This window comes from Scyliorhinus torazame, chromosome 16 (assembly GCF_047496885.1).
Source record: "Scyliorhinus torazame isolate Kashiwa2021f chromosome 16, sScyTor2.1, whole genome shotgun sequence".
NCBI classification, from domain to species: Eukaryota; Metazoa; Chordata; class Chondrichthyes; order Carcharhiniformes; family Scyliorhinidae; genus Scyliorhinus; species Scyliorhinus torazame.
The window spans coordinates 39,500,699-39,519,766 of NC_092722.1; the positions used below are offsets into that span (position 1 = coordinate 39,500,699).

Below are 19,068 nucleotides of genomic sequence, written 5' to 3' on the forward strand. Positions count from 1 at the left end.
ATTGCCAGCATACTGCCCAATCAAACCACCCAGCGGCAAAGCTTTAATAAATAGGATCAGAAAAATGGACATAAATTGAGGTCTATCTCTTCAGGTGCATGATATGCTGTATGGTAGATACTGCACGGCTAGTATTCTGGAAGGATATAATATGGTCCTTCTTCATCTGAACCTATCCTTTGAAAACAGAAACCATGAATGCGAGAAACCTGAAATTAAAGAGAATGTTAGAAATATGGAGTTTGAAAGTAAAATTACAGATTAGTACTTCGAACGCAAGAGTCCCAATGTGAATGTTAATCTGCCTTTTCTCTTTCTGATATTGTTTGCTCAGCTATCAATTTCCACTATTTTGTGCCTTTTTTCCCCCACGGTACAATCCTTGATGGCCAATGCAGTATTCAATTTACTGTATACTTGTATTACAGTCCCCTTGTTGTGAATCGCATTCTGGTCACTAGGTGGCACTCTGCGTATAGACACATCTGTAAAGTTCTGCTGCATTTTATTGTTCTAATTCATTCTAAAATACTCTACGGTAATGTTATAAAATGGCCAGAAATCCATCAAAACTCCCAAACGTCTTATAGATCCAGCTGCTTTTCGCATGGGTGATAAACTCCATTCAATGTGGTGATCAAAGGTTGGCAGATGCATCCGATACCCTTTGAATTTGGAGAAAGTCTTTATATTGTGCCTTTCACAACCTGGGGACATCTTAAAGTGCTTTACACCCAATTACGTACACCCCCCAACCCCACTCCCCTCCCCCTAATGAATGAAATGCAGCAGCTAATTTGAACACAACAGCGTCTACAGCGCGATAACGACTGGATCTTTTTTTTTGCTTTTGATGACGTTGGTTGAAGGATAAATATTGGCAAGGATATCGGAGGAAAATACCCTGCTTTCCATCGAAAGAGCGTGTATGCCCCAAATTGAGATGTTAAGTTCATGGAACGGCTGTTGCCTGCCATTCTGGAGCTGGACATGTAACAGCGGATTTAAGGGGGGATTTTAACTATGTTTTGGATCCAAAGTCAGATCACTCCCGGCTAAGGCCTCTTTAGGGGATGGCGAAGGTGTTGGTTGAATTCATGGATGAGACAGGAGGGGTGGATCGTGGCGGTTTGTGAACCCGGGGGATAAGGAGTCTGCATTTTTTTCCCACTGGTGCACAAGGTTATACTCAGGTTTGACTTCTTCATGATGGGCAAGACTTTACTCGCTGGAGTAAAAAGTGCTGAGTATTCAGCGGAGGTAATTTCGGACCACGCGCTGCACTGGGAGGGTTTGAAGCTGGAGGTGGGTCAGGCGCAGCGTAGGGATGGAGGTTGGACAAGGGTCTGCTGGCTGACCTCAGGTTTTGTTTTGAGATTTCTAGGGCCATAGGGGACTATGTGGCATGGAATGAGAATGGGGCGGTAATGCCCACTACTTTGTGGGAGGCGTTAAAGACAGTGATCAGGGGGTAAGGTAATTTCGTACAAGGCCATTATGGATAGGGAGACAAGGCAGGAGTGCCAGGAGATGGTGGATGAGATCTTGGTTGTGGATAGGGAATATGCAAGTGATCCCACGCCAGAGCTTTTGGCGATCAGGAAGAATCTGCAAATGCAGTTTGACCTGTTGTCCACAGGCTGGGTGGTGCACCAGCTACAGCGGGTAAAGAGGGTAAGGTGTACGAGTATGGGGAGAAGGCCAGTCACCTGTTTGCTTACCAGTTTAAGGCGGTAAGAAGCTACTAGAGAGATTGTGCAGGTGCGGGAGTTGGAGGGAGGGGGGCGATTTCAGGCCTTTATAAATCGGAGCCGCTGGAGTACAAGCAGGGGATGGTAGGGTTTTAAGAGGGATTGGAGTTTCCTCAGATGGAGAAGAGATTGCGGGAGGATTTGGAGGCGCTGCTGGGGTCGAAGGAAGGCTCCGGAGCCAGGTGGGTTCTCAGTAGAGTTTTATAAGAAGTTCGTGGATCAATTGGCCCCATTGGTGTTGGGGATGGTTAATGGTTCATTGGCGCGGGGTTCCCTTCCGGAGATGTTGGAGCAGGCTTCTATTTCCCTCCTGAAGGATAAGGACCCCACGGAGTGTGGGATGTATCGGCCAATTTCTCTGCTTAATATGGATGCAAATCTTCTAGCGAAGGTTTTAGTGTTAAGGTTGAAACCATGTCTCCTGGTGCTTGTGGGGGAGGATCAGATGTGCTTTGTGAAGGACAGGAAACTGTTGTCTAACGTGAAGCGGTTACTCAATGTGGTTCTTGCATCACCGGTGATTCCAGAGCCGGAGAGAATTGTGACTTTGGACATTGAAAAGGCCTTTGACAAGGTTGAATGAAATACCTGTTTATGGTTTTGGAGAAGTTTGGGTCTGGTCCTGGGTTTGAGTCGTGGTTGCAGCTGTTATATCTAAAGGCACTGGCAGCTAGTGTGCAAACTAACATCACAAGGTCCTCTAGGTTGTATAGGGGTCGAGGCAGGGTTCCACTATGACTCCGCTGTTGTTCGCGTTGGCAATTAAGCCATTGACAATTGCCTTGAGGGTTTCTGACAAGTGGACAGGGATTGTGAGGGGGGTGGAGTAGAGCACAGGGTCTCATTGTACACTAACAATCTTTTGTTGTATGTATGGGAGGGGAGAGGCTGTCTTTTTGTTGTGCTGGGACTAGCTTCCGCTATCTGGGAGTCCAGAGAGCACGGGGTTGGGTGCGGCTTCACTAGCTGAACTTTACTCGTCTGGCAAGTAGGGTGAGGGTGGATTTGCAGAGATGGGACAGCCTTCCATAGTCTCTGGCAGGCCAGGTGCAGGCAATCACGATGAATATACTACCAAGATACGTGTTTTTGTTTCAGTGTGTTAGGTTTTCCTGTACAAAGCAATTATCAGGGGGCTGGGTTTTATTTAGGCAGGGTGAACCCCTCAGACTCAGAGGGAAATCTTGCAGGGGGAGTGGCAGGGGGGGGGGGCAATCTACTGTTTTATTATTGGGCGGCCAATGCGGAGAAGGTATTAGGTCGGTTCGGGGGCAAGGAGGTGGCATGGGTACGGATGGAGTTGGGGGTAAGGGGTCGTGTCTGGAGACGTTGGCGACGGTTTCTTTGCCTTTCGCTTCAGCGAAATAGTCGTCGAATCCGGTGGTCATCTCCATGTTAAATATATAGCAGTAGCTTTGCCAGCATTTTAAGCTGGGTGGAGGTGGAATATGTTTAGGTACTTTCAGATGCAAGGAGGGCAGTACGTTCGTGTTATACGTTCGTAACATGGGGACGAGCAAATGTCAGTGGAAGAGGTGAACGCTAGGTGGGAGAAGGAACTGGGTCCCATTTTGGAGACGGTGTGGAGTGAGTCTCTCTGCAGGGTGAATGCTATAGCATCCTGCGTGAGGTTAAGTTTGACACAGCTCAAGGTGGTGTTCAGGGCGCACCTCACCAAGGCCAGGATGAGTCCGTTGTTTTTTTGAGGGAGTTGAAGATAGGTGTGATTGGTGCTTGAGATCCATGCCTACATGTTCTGGTCCTGCCCCAAATTGGTGGGTTCTGGGGGCCTTTTTTTAAACCCCAAAATTGGCAATTCTAAATCGGGATGTGGAGCCCTGCCCATTAGGGGCAGTATTTGGGGTGACAGGCAGCTGAAATTGAGGATGGGTATGATGGCGGATGCTTTGGCTTGTGCCTCGTTGCTGGCTCGCCAGTGAATTCTGCTGAGTTGGAGACAGCTAGCACTATGGCTGGTTGCTTTGATAAAGCTCTAGCACCTTGGGAAGGTTAAGTTCACAGTGCGGGAAGCAATTGACGGGTTCTGTCGAAGATGGCGTCTATTTATATTACATTGCAAAGATCTGGTCACTGCTAGCTGTTGGGGGAGGGGGGTGTGATCTATAGGGGAGGGTGGTGGGGAGTGGTTATAATTGTTGGGAGGGGGTTCTTACATGTTTGTTGGGGTTGTTGAGGATGTTTTTTTTTTTCTTTGATTGTTGTTAATGTATAAAAGGTTAAAAATGTAATAAAAATATTTTCAAAACGGGGGACTTCCGGAGATGGCGGGCGGGAGGCGGCCGCACAATGGAGAGCTCCCGTTCGGCAAAGGCATTTTTGGGGCTTTAGGCCCGGTCCCGGGGTCCACGGAGGCGGCAGAAGCAGGGAGAAGGCACGGAGGAGGCACAGTGAAGACACAGGAGGAAAAAAAGAACAAAGAAAAATGTCGAGGGTGAGCAAGAAAACGGCTGGGAAAAAAACAGCTGAAGGTCCGTCGGGGAGTGGAAAGGTCACCGCGGGGTCACCAAGGAAAATGGAGGCTGGAGCACCAGGGAAGGCCGCACTGCTTACGGCTGAAGAAATAACTAAGGTGATGGCTGCGGAATTTGAAAAGCAGTTGGCGCAGATTGCGAAATGCATGGAGACGGTGAGGAAGGAGATGAGGGAGGTTTTGAGTGTGCTGGTGGAGGAGGCGGTTTCCCCGGTGAGGACGGAGGTGGCGAGCGCAGTGGCGGAGGTGCGAGAGCAAGGGGAGGAGATGAAGGAAGTGGAGGAGACGTTATTGCAGCACGGTGATCAACTTGCCTCGACGGGGAAAGAGATGCGGAAGGTGATGGATACTAACAAGGATCTGCGAGGAAAAATGGAAGACCTGGAAAACAGATCCAGGCGACAGAATTTGAGGATTGTGGGGCTGCCCGAAGGAGTTGAAGGACAGATGTTGGCAAAACTATTGGGGGAGGGGGAGGATCCCTCCCGATATGAACTGGATCGGGCTCATCGGTCGTGGAGGCCTGTACCAAAGGCGAGTGAGCCGCCAAGGGCAGTGACTCTGTGCTTCCGTAGGTACAGTGTGAAGGAGAAGGTCCTGAGCTGGGCCAAGCAGAAGCGGGCGGTGCAGTGGGCTGGAGCTGGTATACGCGTATACCAGGACTTTACGGTGGAGCTGGCAAGGAGGCGGGCTGCCTTCAACCGGGTGAAGAGGGCATTGTACATTAGCAAGGTGCTGTGCGGCATTGTATATCCAGCGAAGCTGAGTGTGACTTACAAGCTCAGGGACTTTTATTTTGGAACGGCGGAAGCAGCGGAGGAGTTTGCGAAAGCAGAAGGACTGTGGCAGAACTGACAAATTGAGGAATGGCCATGTGCCGATGTAACCTCATGACTGTATTTTCTTCTTTTTTGTATCACTGCGCGCGGGTGTAGAGACTAAAGGAGCCAATGTGGTATATATTTGGACAAGGGAAGGAACGGGACTTGCACTCGAAATGAGGGTTCTTTGGGGTGTAGGTGGATATGCGGGGTTTGTGTGCTAAAAGGGGATCTTTGGGCTTTCCTAGGGCCGGGCAAGTGGGAAAGGGACCCGGGCGGGGGCCTCCACGCTGGCCGGTGTGTGCCGGCCAGTGAACGGGAGTGAGGTGGGGGGGGGGGGGCTGCGGCCATCGGAGCCTGGCAGAACAGGGTCCGAGTGGTCTAGCCGGGGTGGAAAGTTGGGGGGAAGGAACCGAGGTTGGGAGGAGGTGTTTTACAAGACGCAGTGGACGGGAGGAGCTGGAGACCTGGGGTGGGGGGGGGGGAGCTGTGTAAGATTAAGGGTGACTACGGGTAATCCCTGATTCCTTTTTGTCATTTGTTTATGTAAACATGCGGGTTGAGGTTTGGGGGGGTAGATGGGATCGTTGTTATTATGGGGACTGACATATCTTGCTGATTATTGTTTATTGTTGATGGATGTAAATGTGGGAGAAAATGTGAAAAAGGAGAATTAAAAAAAAAAAAAATTTTTTTTTAAATATTTTCAAAACAAAATTTAAACAACTTTGAACAACTAAGATTGAAAATATTCCACTGCAACATTAGTTATAAGCAGTTTTATGGTTGCAGTCCTTCAGTTGCATGATGTGCACACTGGGTTCAAGCAATACTGAATTGAATTGCTATAAAAGATCACACAACTTTCCAGAACCTACTATTATAATGTGGAAATGGAATAGCAAAAATCAGATGCAATAAAAAAATCCATTCTCCATATGAATATCTGGAATATATTAAAAATCATTTAATTACTGTTGGCATGGAGGGACTCAAAGCCCCCGAAGACTGAAGCATGGCTATCAGACATGGCGAGCTTTCTCAGTCTAGAAAAGGTTTGGGGTTCGCCCGGGGGTGGCCGCCATTCATTGATTTCTTCGCGGAGAATTAATCGTCAGCGGGGGGGGGGGGGGGGGGGGGGGGCTAGGGTAGTGCACAGTAGGGGGTGGTTTAGGCAGGTCCTTGCGAGAATGGAGTTATGGTTTGTACTATACGTTACTTGCTTTTTCTTTTGTACAGTACTGTACAATGTCATTGTTTTATATGCCAAAAATGCCTCAATAAAATTGTCTTTTTTTTTAAAAATCATTTAATTGCATCCACTATTAACTTTTTCCATCAAAAATTTTCATGTCCGCATTTAATGTTCAATATTAAATACTATGTCAGATTAAATTTACAGCCGACGATGCTGTGGCAATTAGAGTGTGGAATCTTACACAGGCAGTTTTCATTATGAACATGAATATGGATATTCATAATAGAAATACATAAAATGGCCAAATGGGATTGAATTACACCTGTGTGCCCAAATATGATCATCTCCCATCCTCTATGCCCTTTTTATTTTGAAGCCAATGTTAAGTATCAACGCCAAATATGCATTGCACAAAAAATTGACGAAACATTTAAAATTTCCTTGCTTCAATTATGAAATTATATAGTTGAAGGTTTGGTGTCAATGAGCTCCAGAATACGAATGACCAACTTCCTGAAGAGGCACAATTGTTGGATTTCCCACTCAGAAGACTATCTAATCTCCAGCAGCATGGTGGCACAGTGAGTTAGCACTGCTGTCTCACAATGGCAGGTATCCAGGTTCAACTCCGGCCGTGTCTGTGAAAAAACTCCACATGTTCTCCCCGTGACTGTGTGGGTTTCCTCTGGATGCTCTGATTTCCTCCCACAGTCTCAAGATGAGCATGTTCAGTGGAATGGCCATGCTAAGTTGCCCCTCAGTGTACAGGGGTGTGCGAGTTTAATAGGGTTGCATGGAGAGAGTGGGAGCCTGGTTAGGGTGCTGTTTCAGAGCATCGCTGCAGACTCGATGGGCCAAAATGCATCCTTCTGCACTGTAATGATTCTATAGCACTGTGATGGGTCATTAAATGGAGGTTATGTTACTAAATCTATTCGGAGTTATACTGACTCTCTCTCATTCCAGTGTCTTACTTAGATCACTGATGGCCGGAAAGTAGGTCATCTGTCCTCAGTTTGCCCATGGCCTGGGAAGACTCATGGAAGGCTAGGGTTGGAATGCAATTTCATCTGTTCAATCTATAAAAAAACAACCTTCAATCAGGCACTATAATTGACCTCGGCAGCTACAGGAGAAAATCCAAATTGTTATCCAGTGATCCACACTGAAACATGGGTGAGTGTGTGGAGGTCACGTTTTCAGCTATGACCCCATCCCATTGGGTCAAATAGCCTGCTGAGATTTGCTGTTGAGACTCTTGCATGAAGAAAGGGCATCTACGGGAAAGACAGTGGAGGGCTACCAGTGGCTGCTAAATTATTACCCAGTAAGAGCCAATCAGGACAAGGTGGTAATGAAAGTGTGAACATATTTTTATTCACATGGTCACATAGTCAGAGTGTGTAGCTGATGCAAGTACAAGTCACAGATAAACATATCCACCTCACATCAGTTGGGGGGGTGGGGTACAAAGTTGAAAGGTCAACATACTGACCTTGTTCCAACTTCAACCGTTGCAGTTCCATCCTTAGCAGCTCATTCTCCCGTTCATATTCAGCTGTCATTGCCTCCCGCTCCTCCGACAAATTGCGGATGTGATCCACATAATTCTCCACCTGCAGAAAAAAGATTATTCCCACGTCAATGTGATTGAACAAGTTATGTTTCAAGGGTGGTTGTCGGGGAAGATCAGTCGTAAAGGATGACAGAAGGCTGCTCCAAACCGTGACATCACTACACTAGTGAGGGAGGGGAGGTCATTCCAATAGCACTCTAATTGATATTATATTCATGACAACTTCAGCCATTTCAAACCATACCCTTTTTGCAATACAATTTTACTTGACTTCATAGATGGCTTTTGTTGGGCAAACCATGATATTGTCTACAAATCTCACAAAAGACATTAAAGGAGCACATTTTTCCATGTGACACAGCAGGCATTGATGAGTAGGGTTGAGAATGTCCTTTGTTTTTTTAATCTTACGTATGGAATGATCTGTCTGGACTATATGCAGAACAATACTTTTTACTGTACCTCGGTACATGTGACAATAAAACAAATCCAAATTGGCAACCAGGAAAATGGGTCAGCAAGTGATGAAAGTTTGTTTTTGAAAGAGACAGTCCTTTTCTTTAGTGAGGCTCCCCTAAGTGACTGAGTTACAATACCACTTGGGCAGGACTGAGCTATAAAAGGTTACCAGATGTCTCAAGTTAATGTCCAATCTGGGCTGAGCTCGTTGACTTTCAATTTCTGAATGCCACAAAGTAATCAAGCAAGGGCAACATTTCCAATGTTGCATTGGCCTCATTGACCATGCACGAGAGCAAAGGATACAAATCCAGATTGCCACCCATGATTGGGGCAGCATGTTAGCACAGTGGTTAGCACAATTGCTTCACAGCTCTAGGGTCTCAGGTTCGATTCCCGGCTTGGGTCACTGTCTGTGTGGAGTTTGCACATTCTCCCCATGTCTGCGTGGGTTTCCTCCGGGTGCTCCGGTTTCCTCCCACAGTCCAAAGATGTGCAGGTTAGGTGGATTGGCCATGCTAAATTGTGCTTAGTGTTGGGTGGGGTTACTGGGTTATGGGGATAGGGTGGGGGTGTGGGCTTGGGTAGGGTGCTCTTTCCAAGAGCCGGTGCAGACCCGATGGGCCGAATGGCCTCCTTGTGCACTGTAAATTCTATGATCTATGATATGCATGTATATATGGATGTCAGATGAGGACAGGATATGGCCCAGACCCTGGGGAGATTGACCTGCTAACAATTGCTGCTTCGGCTTGACTGTGAGGAATGGTCAATGGGGTGAGATGCAAGATGGTTGCCATTACCTGCACTCAAGGAAGAACCTACGATTTCAGCAGAGGACAGAATACTGCAAGATGAAAAATTGTAATGGAAGCAGGACCTCACAAATTAGTCAATGGGCGAAGCAACATAAAACCCATGTTCCCAAACCACTTCTAAACTTGCTCTCTATGTAAAACTGAATGCCAACTCAAGGAACTGATATACACACCTCATCTGGCTGGTATGTTCATTTTTATTCTCTAGATAAAGTATGAAGAAATCTTAATAACCAATGAAAAAGGACTCGGTTACTTTCCCTGTTACACCTAACTCTGGAAGTGAGAGGACCGTGTTGGCGTACATATAATCTGCAACAAGAGAGATCAATCGCTGAGTCAAACTAGCAGGTTTGAAAACTTGCTATGAAAACAATTATTCATGCATATCTAATCTGGCCAAAGTTGCAGGCTATAAATAGGACAGTTAAAAGGCGGCCAGTAACATACAAACAAGATTTCATATTTCAAATCTCACAAGAGATCAATGATGCATCACCCTGCTGACAGATCTCACCTCCTTCATCTCGGAGTCCTGCTGCTTTCGCACCCCTTCCAGATCCTGTATGGTGGCTTGCAGTGTGCCCTCAGCCCGCTGGTATATGCGCCACAGATGACAGAGGTGCTCGTCTGCAGTGCAGGCTTCAGTGTCCAGCCCATCTTCCCGCAATCTGTGCAGTATATCTTCCAGCTCCACCTTCTCCTGAAGAGAAAATAAATTGCAGGAATCGGAAATAGTTTGGCGAATGGAGAGGAGAGGTACGTGTTACATAAAAAGTCAGAGTAATTACAAAAGTAATCCCAATAAAAATTGTTTCTCGGAGGGGAGAGTTGCTGGGTTAGATGAACTGCCAGAGAGGTTCGCGTTGCCAAGGGGGAGTGAGGTTAGGCACTGGCAGATGCAGGACTTTACCAGGGAGGAGCTACCTATGTTCCTCCGAATACCGGAGTACATGGTACTGGAAAAAATGCTGCTCTCATAGGTAGGGGAGGGCAGGATTGGGGAAATATATGGGTGGCTGGGAGAGCAGGACAAGGCATTAGTGAAAAGGATCAAGCAGAAATGGGAGAAAGAGCTGGGGAGGGAGATAGAATGGGACTCTGGTGTGAGGTGATGCGGCGAGTGAACTCAACCTCCTCCTGTGCCCGAGTGAACTTGATTCAATTTAAAGTGGTGCACAGGATCCACATGACTGGGGCTCAGATGAGTGGATTCTTTCATGGGGGGGGGTAACAGATGGATGCGTGAGAAGTGTGGGAGGAGCGGCGAATCATGTTCACACGTTTTGGGGATTGCACAGTTACTGGGAGGCGGTGTTTGAGACCCTATCGAGGAAAGTGGGGGGCCAGATGAAACCAGACCCCATGGTGGTGATTTTTGGGGTTTCGGAGGTGCCGGAGCTGCTGGAGGGGAATGGGTCGATGCCGCGGCCTTTGCCTCTCTTGATTGCCCGGCGACGGATTCTTTTGAATTGGAGGTCAGCTACGCCACCGGGAGTTGCTGCTTGGCTGGGAGGCCTGTACGAGTTTCTCCAGTTGGGAGAAGATTAAACTTGCCTTAAGAGGGTCAGAAGAGGGCTTTGAGGTACAGTGGAGGCCATTCATGATGATATTTGAGGAGCTATTTGTCGCAGGGGTGGTGGTGGTGGGTAAAAATGTACAAACTGTTAACTTTGCTTTGTTGGGATGGTGTTTTGTTATTCTTTACATTTGGAATAAAATATCTTTTCCAAAAAAATTGTACGACAGTCATTGCAGAGAACTAAAGAAGACTTATAGCGCAGAAACAAGCCATTCAGCACATCCTGTCTGCACTGGCCAAAAAATACAAAAAAGAAACGAGCTGCTTATTTAATCCCACTTTTCCAAATTTCCTTAGGACTTTCTGCACATTAGATTTTATGGGTGCATTTAAGTTGCTGCTTTTGTTTTAGCTCAGTGCCTCTATTCCCACTTCTAGCAGCATCTTTCACCATTGACATTCCCAGTTGAGACTGTTATCAGGGCAGATATTGGCCAGTTCACAAAGTTACAAAAAAGTGCATCACTGCTGTGAAACATTTCCAAGTGCCACAAATATCAAAAGAACAGTGTGTGCCGTCTACAGTTTCATTACACAGAGCTGTCTTTGAGGGCACAGTGATGATGCCCCCACGAAACACTCAATGTCAAATGAGGTATCAAAAGGCACTCTCATTGTCTGAACTTGGACCACAGTCTTCTCAAGCTCCAATTCAATCCCCTCCTTGTTATTTGATCTATTACCACCACTTTCTTCCTCCAACACATCAACACCTACTTGCACCACCTCACTTTTTTAAATCATCTGGGGATTTCATTTAGACAATGTTTTTGTAACTAGCCTCCCTGATTCCCTTCTCCAAAATTATAAACTTGAACAAAATGCCAATACCATGTCACCAGCTGTTCAAAACCTCACTGTGTTCTCGATGGCCACCAGTCAAGCTCCTCTGGCTCTTGGTGCTTTGCCAAATTTGAGTTTTAAGATCCTTAGACTTGCCTTAAAATTCCTCTTGGTTTTGCCCACTCTACATTGCCACCTCTTCCAGCCACAGTCCCCTGTCCACACATTCGATTCTTCCAATTTTGGGGGTCAGCTATTCTCACGACACTGATGCTGACTCCCTAACTCCATCAGCAGTCACCGCCCTCTGAAAATGGCCCCTTCAGTATGGATTCCCCCAATCATCTTCCGTTAGCTTTCAGAACCCTTCTGTTCACTCTTCTGTCCAACACCCCTCAAAGCACGAAAAAACAATTTTGCAGTATCATTCATTCCTATAAGTCTTTGACACTTCTGTGGGACAGATTCCATTGTTATCAGGGATGCATGTATAAAAATACTTCATTGAGCAAATGCAACATCACTCAGAGGGCCAAGAGCAGTAGGAAAATAGTGTGACCTGAATGAAGTTGACAGTTTTACGGCTAGAATGCGACTTACTAGTCATGGATTTAAATTTTATACTCTTGCATGCACACCTCCATCTCCTCTCCAATGCTCAGGAACATTAAAAGTATTGGGCAAGGACAGGTACCACAAGATATGGTACTAAGCCCAGTGTTGAATTATCGAGGCAGTCATTAGGTGCTTCAATTAGCTTCATCAACTCTGAGCTACAGCAGCCTATACAGTAGCCTATCAATCAAGCGTGGTCTGATAAATAGCAAGTGACATCTGCACCCAACTGGCAGGCAAGGACTATCTCCAACAAGAGAAATTCTAGCCATCTCCTCATGATGTTACCATCATTGAATTTCCCACTACTAACATCTTGGAAGTTACCATGGACCTGAAACTGAACTGGACCAGCCATTTAAATATTGTGGATACAAGAGGTCAGGGGCTGGGAATTCTTCAGGGAGTAACTCACCTCCTGAATCCCCAAAGCCTGTCCACAATCTACAAGGCACAAGTTAGAAACGTAAGAGAACACTCTCTACTTGCCTGGATGGGTACAGCTCCAACAACACTCAAGAAGCTCAACACCATCCAAGACAAGCAGCCTCCTTGATTGGCACCACATCCACCACCTTAAACAATCTCTCTTTCCACCACTTATGCACAGTGGCAGCAATGCGTTCCATCTACGTGATGCACTGCAATAACTCGCCAAGGCTCCTTCAACAGCACTTTCCAAACCTGTGACCTCAACCACCTAGAAGAGCAAGAACAGCAGGCGCATGGCAAAACCACCACCTGCAGATTCCTCTTCAAACCACACACTGTCATGATTTAAGTCTGCATTGCTGTTCCTTCACCGCTGCATCAAAATCCTGGAACTCCCTAGAGTCCTGGAGAGGGGGTACACAGCAACTCACTGGGACCCAGGAGCTAGGGGGAGCAAGGCTCAGTTGCAAACGGAATTCTCGGATTTGCCCAAACTAAGCAGCCAGAGCTTCAAACCTTAAAGACGACCATGAGAAAACAAAATCGGAACTGTCAGCCTAACAGTTGCCATGCAGCTACTTCCAATCTTTGGGTTTTGTGGTTTGAGTTTTTTCCCCAAACACCCGCCAAGGTGTTTACCCAAAGGTCAGCAGTAGCAACTGTCACCAGAGTGCTCTTGGTTGAAGGTCTGGTAAAAAGAAATGGTTGAAGCAGGCAACAGCAACAACAGCTTTCTCCGCTGTATAGTCCACACTTAGAAAAAGCAACAGCAAGTTTCAGGTCCCATGGTGTATTATTGGTGGGGCAGCCTCTGATTCACATACCACCAGCAATTTAATCTCTTGAGCATCCGGAGGAAACCCACGCAGACACTGAGAGAAAGTGCAAGCTCCACATGGACAGTCACCCAAGTCAGAAATCGAACCCAGGCCCTTGGCATTGTGATGCAGCAGTGCTAACCACTGTGCCCCCCAACAAGATCACTTTGCATTCTTCTAAACTCCAATGGGTACAGGTCCAACCTTTTCAATCTTTCTTCACAAGATAACTCGTCATTCCAGGAGTCGCATGAATCTTCCCTGAACTGCTGCTAATGCAATTATATCTTTTTTCAAATCAGAAGATCAAAACTGTACACAGTACTCCAGATGTGGACTCACCAAGGCCCTGAACAGCTGCAGCAAGTCTTTCCTGCTTCCATATTTCATTCCCCTTGCAATAAATGAAGTTTGAATTCCTAATTGCTTGCTGTACCTGCATAACTTTTTGTGATGTGTTACAATCCTTGGCCAGACCGGGATGCTGGGGATATCAGTTCGGGACCAGTAATGTTTTGTTTAAAGTAATTAACGGTTAAGAATACATTAAGAATGTGATTCCACAGGTTTTGAACAAACAGAAAAAATTTACTATGCAAGTTTAGAAAGATACGAGATAGATCTTATATTCTAACATTCATAAACAACTTGAGGTACATGTGAATTAATGTGCAAACTGTGGTCAAATACACCACATTAGAGTAAATGGCAGATGTGACTAATGGATTTCACAAGAACCCACCCACTTTTAGTATTCACTGCAAGTTACACAATTTCTTTAAAATTGTCTCCCTTTTCAGGAGGGCTAAAAGGGGTCATGAAATATCTTTGGCTAACAGGGTTAAGGAAAATCCCAATCCCAAAGCCTTTTATTCGTATATAAGGAGCAAGAGGCTAACTAGAGAAAGGATTGGCCCACTCAAAGACAAAAGAGGGAATTTATGCGTGGAGTCAGCGGAAATGGGTGAGGTTCTTAATGAGTACCTTGCATCGGTATTCACCAAGGAGAGGGACATGACGGATGTTGAGGCTAGGGATGGATGTTTAAATACTCTAGGTCAAGTCGGCATAAGGAAGGGGGAAGTTTTGGGTATTCTAAAAGGCATTAAGGTGGACAAGTCTCCGGATCCGGATGGGATCTATCCCAGGTTACTGAGGGAAGCGAGGGACAAAATAGCTGGGGCCTTAACAGATATCTTTGCAGCATCCTTGGGCACGGGTGAGGTCCCGGAGGACTGGAGAATTACTAATGTTGTCCCTTTGTTTAAGAAGGGTAGCAGGGATAATCCAGGGAATTATAGACCTGTGAGCTTGAATTCAGTGGTAGGCAAACTGTTGGAGAAGATACTGAGGGATAGGATCTATTCACATTTGGAAGAAAATAGACTTATCAGTGATAGGCAGCATGGTTTTGTGCAGGGAAGGTCATGTCTTACAAACCTAATAGAATTCTTTGAGGAAAGTGACAAAGTTAATTGATGAGGGAAGGGCTGTAGATGTCATATACATAGACTTCAGTAAGGCGTTTGATAAAAGTTTCCCATGGCAGGTTGATGGAAAAAGTGAAGTCGTATGGGGTTCAGGGTGTACTAGCTAGATGGATAAAGAACTGGCTGGGCAACAGGAGGCAGAGAGTAGTGGTGGAAGGGAGTGTCTCAAAATGGAGAAAGGTGACTAGTGGTGTTCCACAGGGATCCGTGCTCGGACCACTGTTGTTTGTGATATACATAAATGATCTGGACGAAGGCATAGGTGGTCTGATTAGCAAGTTTGCAGATGATACCAAGATTGGTGGAGTTGCAGATAGCGAGGAGGACTGTCAGAGAATACAGCAAAATATAGATAGATTGGAGAGTTGGGCAGAGAAATGGCAGATGGAGTTCAATCCAGGCAAATGAGAGGTGATGCATTTTGGAAGATCTATTTCAAGAGCAGACTATACGGTCAATGGAAGAGTCCTGGTGGAAATTGATGTACAGAGAGATCTGGGAGTTCAGGTCCATTGTACCCTGAAGGTGGCAACGCAGGTCGATAGAGTGATCATGAAGGCATACAGCATGCTTGCCTTCATCGGACGTGGTATTGAGCACAAGAGTCGGCAGGTCATGTTGCAGTTGTATAGGACTTTGGTTAGGCCACATTTGGAATACTGCGTGCAGTTCTGGTCGCCACATTACCAGAAGGATGTGGATGCTTTAGAGAGGGTGCAGAGGAAGTTCACCAGGATGTTGCCTGGTTTGGAGGGGGCTAGCTATGAAGAAAGGTTGAGTAGATTAGGATTGTTTTCATTGGAAAGACGGAGGTTGAGGGGGGACCTGATTGAGGTCTACAAAATTGAGAGTTATGGACAGGGTGGATAGCAACAAGCTTTTTCCAAGAGAGGGGGTGTCAATTACAAGGGGTCACGATTTTAAGGTCAGAGGGGGAAAGTTTAAGGGAGATGTGCGTGGGAAGTTTTTTTTACGCAGAGGGTGGTGGGTGCCTGGAACGCCTTGCCAGCGGAGGTGGTAGAGGCGGGCACAGTAGCATCATTTAAGATGCATCTAGACAGATATATGAACGGGCGGGGAACAGAGGGAAGTAGATCCTTGGAAAATAGGCGACAGGTTTAGATAAAGGATCTGGATCGGCGCAGGCTGGGAGGGCCGAAGGGCCTGTTCCTGTGCTGTAATTTAAAACCAGAATTCCAGTTTTCACCTTCGAATTCCCTCCAAAGATCACTCAGATCCAGACTGCCTTAATGATGCTCTCCTTTAGAGGTTTGCTTCTCAGGATTTCCCTGTGACCTCACTACCTGGACACACAACACCTCTGCTGCCTGGAACCTCTTTGTCCTGCTTCTGAACACAGCCAGATATGAATGATTTCTTGAGCCCCAACTGTTGGTGGCACCGAGCTTCGATGATTCCCAAGGCTCTTTCTGAGCCCCAACTGTACAGTTACCAAATGGCTCTCACGACTTCACTGAGCTCTGATCCTGGCTCCTCCGCTAACAGCATCACATTCTTTAACTTAACTGGGACTCCTAACTGTGTCCCTGTCTGTGACACTTTATTTTTCCTTTTTTTCCTAAATTTAGAGTACCAATTCTTTTTTTCCAATTAAGGGGCAATTTAGCGTGGCCAATCCACCTACCCTGCACATCTTTGGGTTGTGGGGGTCAGACCCACACAAACACAGGGAGAATATGCAAATTCCACACGGACAGTGACCTAGGGCCGGGATCGAACCCGGGTCCTCAGCGCCGTGAGGCTGCAGTGCTAACCACTGCGCCACCCACAACTATCTGTGACACTTGAAAGACTCGCTTTCCGAAACTGGCTGCCTCAAACTGACTCTGACTGATCCTTGAACTGATCTTCAATGATCCTTGAACTGATCTAGGGAACCTATTAACATACTCTGAGTCCTATCGTTTTTATTAGGCAAGAGCCACTCTGACAGCATTCAAACATCCTGTCCCTTAAATGTTACAATGTCCATAGACTACGAACTTACATAGCACACACAGACATAATGAATTGAATTCATGATGCTGATGTGGGGAACACCCAGATCCTTCTGAACCACCAAGTTCTGCAAACTCTCCGTTTATAGTATATTGCTTTTCTATTATTTCTGCCAGAGTTCACATTTTCCCACATTATACTCTGTCTGCCAATTCTTTGCCCAAAGGTGCAAAGGAGGGTAGAGTAAGACATGGGGCATGAAAAGCTCATGAGAATAAATGATACTAAAACAGCTTGCACTTTTATAGTTCTTGCCACCTCAGTTGCAAAAATAAGTGAATAGCGCCTATTGCCATCTCTTCAACAAGGTGGTCAATAAACGTGGCTTTACTAATGTTGCCCACCTCCTCAGAGCAAATTTTAAGAAGTAGTGCAACTTTAAGAACCCAATTTGCTAGGTTTTCCCCAGATCAACGCCCTTTAACACCCCTAAACAAGTTTAACAAGTTGCTCTGCGTTTGCAGGAGGCCAGAGTATGTGAAACACACAACCATGTAATAAGTTACAGTATCACAGTAATCCAGTAACATTATACAGGAAAGATGAAACTTTCTGTGCCAGTGGGGTGCCCTAACAATACAGGAGGCATGGTGCATTTATAATATATACATCATCAGGCAGTTTACTGTCTGTGCTTTAGCCAAGAAAGAAACCATTGAACACTCACATCAGTTAAACACTGCAGCATGATTCATCCCAGTGAATTCCTGCTAAGCAGCAACATAAGAGACCAAATGTTCAGTTCAATCCATTACTTCTATGATCCGAATCAAATTCACAAATGACATATTTTGTGACCATGGTGCATGATCCCTCTTTTGTCAGCAATGACGCAGTAGTTAGCATTCTTGTGTGTTCAAGTCCTACTCCAGGCACTGGAGCACAAAATCTAGGCTGCCAGTCCAATAAAGTGCTGAAATAATGCTGCATTATTGAAAATGCCACCTTTAAACCAAAGTCCCGTCTTCTCCCTTGGGTGGACATAAAAGAACCAATGGCATAATTCAAAAAAAAAAGCAGGAGAACGTGGATCGGGGGGGAGGTGGAGGTGTAGTGGTAACGTCACTAGATTAGGAATCCAGTGTCCCAGGCTAATGCTCGGAGGTTACAGGTTTGAATCCCACCATGGCAGCTGGTGAATTTAAATTCAATTAATAAATCTGGAATTAAATGCATAAAACTATTGTCAATTGTCGTAAAAATCCATCTGAAAGCCCATCTGGTTCACTAATGTCTTTTAGGGAAGGAAATCTACTGTCCTTACTCAGACCGGTGACACCAAACCACAGCAATGTGGTTGATTCTGAAATGGCCGAGCAAGTCACTCAGTTGTATCAAACAGCTAGAAAGTCTAAAAAATGAAGCTGGACAGAACGCCTGGCATTGACCAAGGAATCGGAAACAACAATGGCATTCCCAGCCCTGTTGATAAAGTGATCCTTACTTTACAAACATCTGGGGACTTGTGCAAAAATTGGGAGAACTGCCCCACAGACTAGTCAAGCATCAGCCTGGCATAGCCATACAAACCAAATCATATCTTACAGACAATGTCCCAGGTACAACCATCACCACCCCGGAATACATCCTGTCCCACCAACAGGACAGACCCACCAGATGTGGTGGGCACAGTGGTAATCAGTTGTGAGGGTGTTGCCCTGAAGTCACAACATCAACTCTCGATCTCATGAAGCATCATGGCATCAGGTCAAACATGGGCAAAGAAACCTCTGTGTTGGATATTCCGTACCATTCTCCTTCAGCTGATGAAACAGTACTCCTCCATGTTGAACACCACTTGGAGGAAGCACTGAGGGTGGCAAAGGCACAGAATGTACTCATGGCAGAGGACTTCAATGTCCATTACCAAGAGCGGCTCAGTAGAACCACGACTGACTTGAGCTTGTCGACTCCTAAAGAACATAGCTGCTAGACTGGGTCTTCGGAAGGTAGCGAGACAACCAACAAGAGGGAAACCCTGTTTGATCTTGACCTCGCCAATCTATCTGTCATAGATGCATCTGCCATGACTATTGGTTAGGAGGGACAGTCCTTGTGGAGACAAAGACACATCTTCACATTGAGGATACCCTCCATTGTGTTGTGTGGCTGTACCAATGTGCTAAATGGGACAGATTTCGGACAGATCCAACATATCAAACCTGGGCATCCATGAGGCGCAGTGGGCTATCAGCAACAGCAGAATGGTGTACAA

The 19,068-nt window shown here is 46.1% G+C and overlaps 1 protein-coding gene across 5 annotated transcripts in view; it reads right to left on the reverse strand.

Moving 5' to 3' along the window:
* The window catches only part of ccdc30 (coiled-coil domain containing 30), a 198,045-nt gene that overhangs the window by 169,984 nt on the left and 8,993 nt on the right, over window positions 1-19,068 (reverse strand). For all 5 annotated transcript variants that reach the window (XM_072478351.1, XM_072478352.1, XM_072478353.1 and 2 more), the window contains exons 2-3: window positions 9,632-9,817; window positions 7,757-7,877 (exon numbers count right to left, since the gene is read on the reverse strand). In XM_072478351.1, the coding sequence (XP_072334452.1) occupies window positions 7,757-7,877; window positions 9,632-9,817 (307 nt within the window). The remainder of the gene's footprint in view (window positions 1-7,756; window positions 7,878-9,631; window positions 9,818-19,068) is intronic.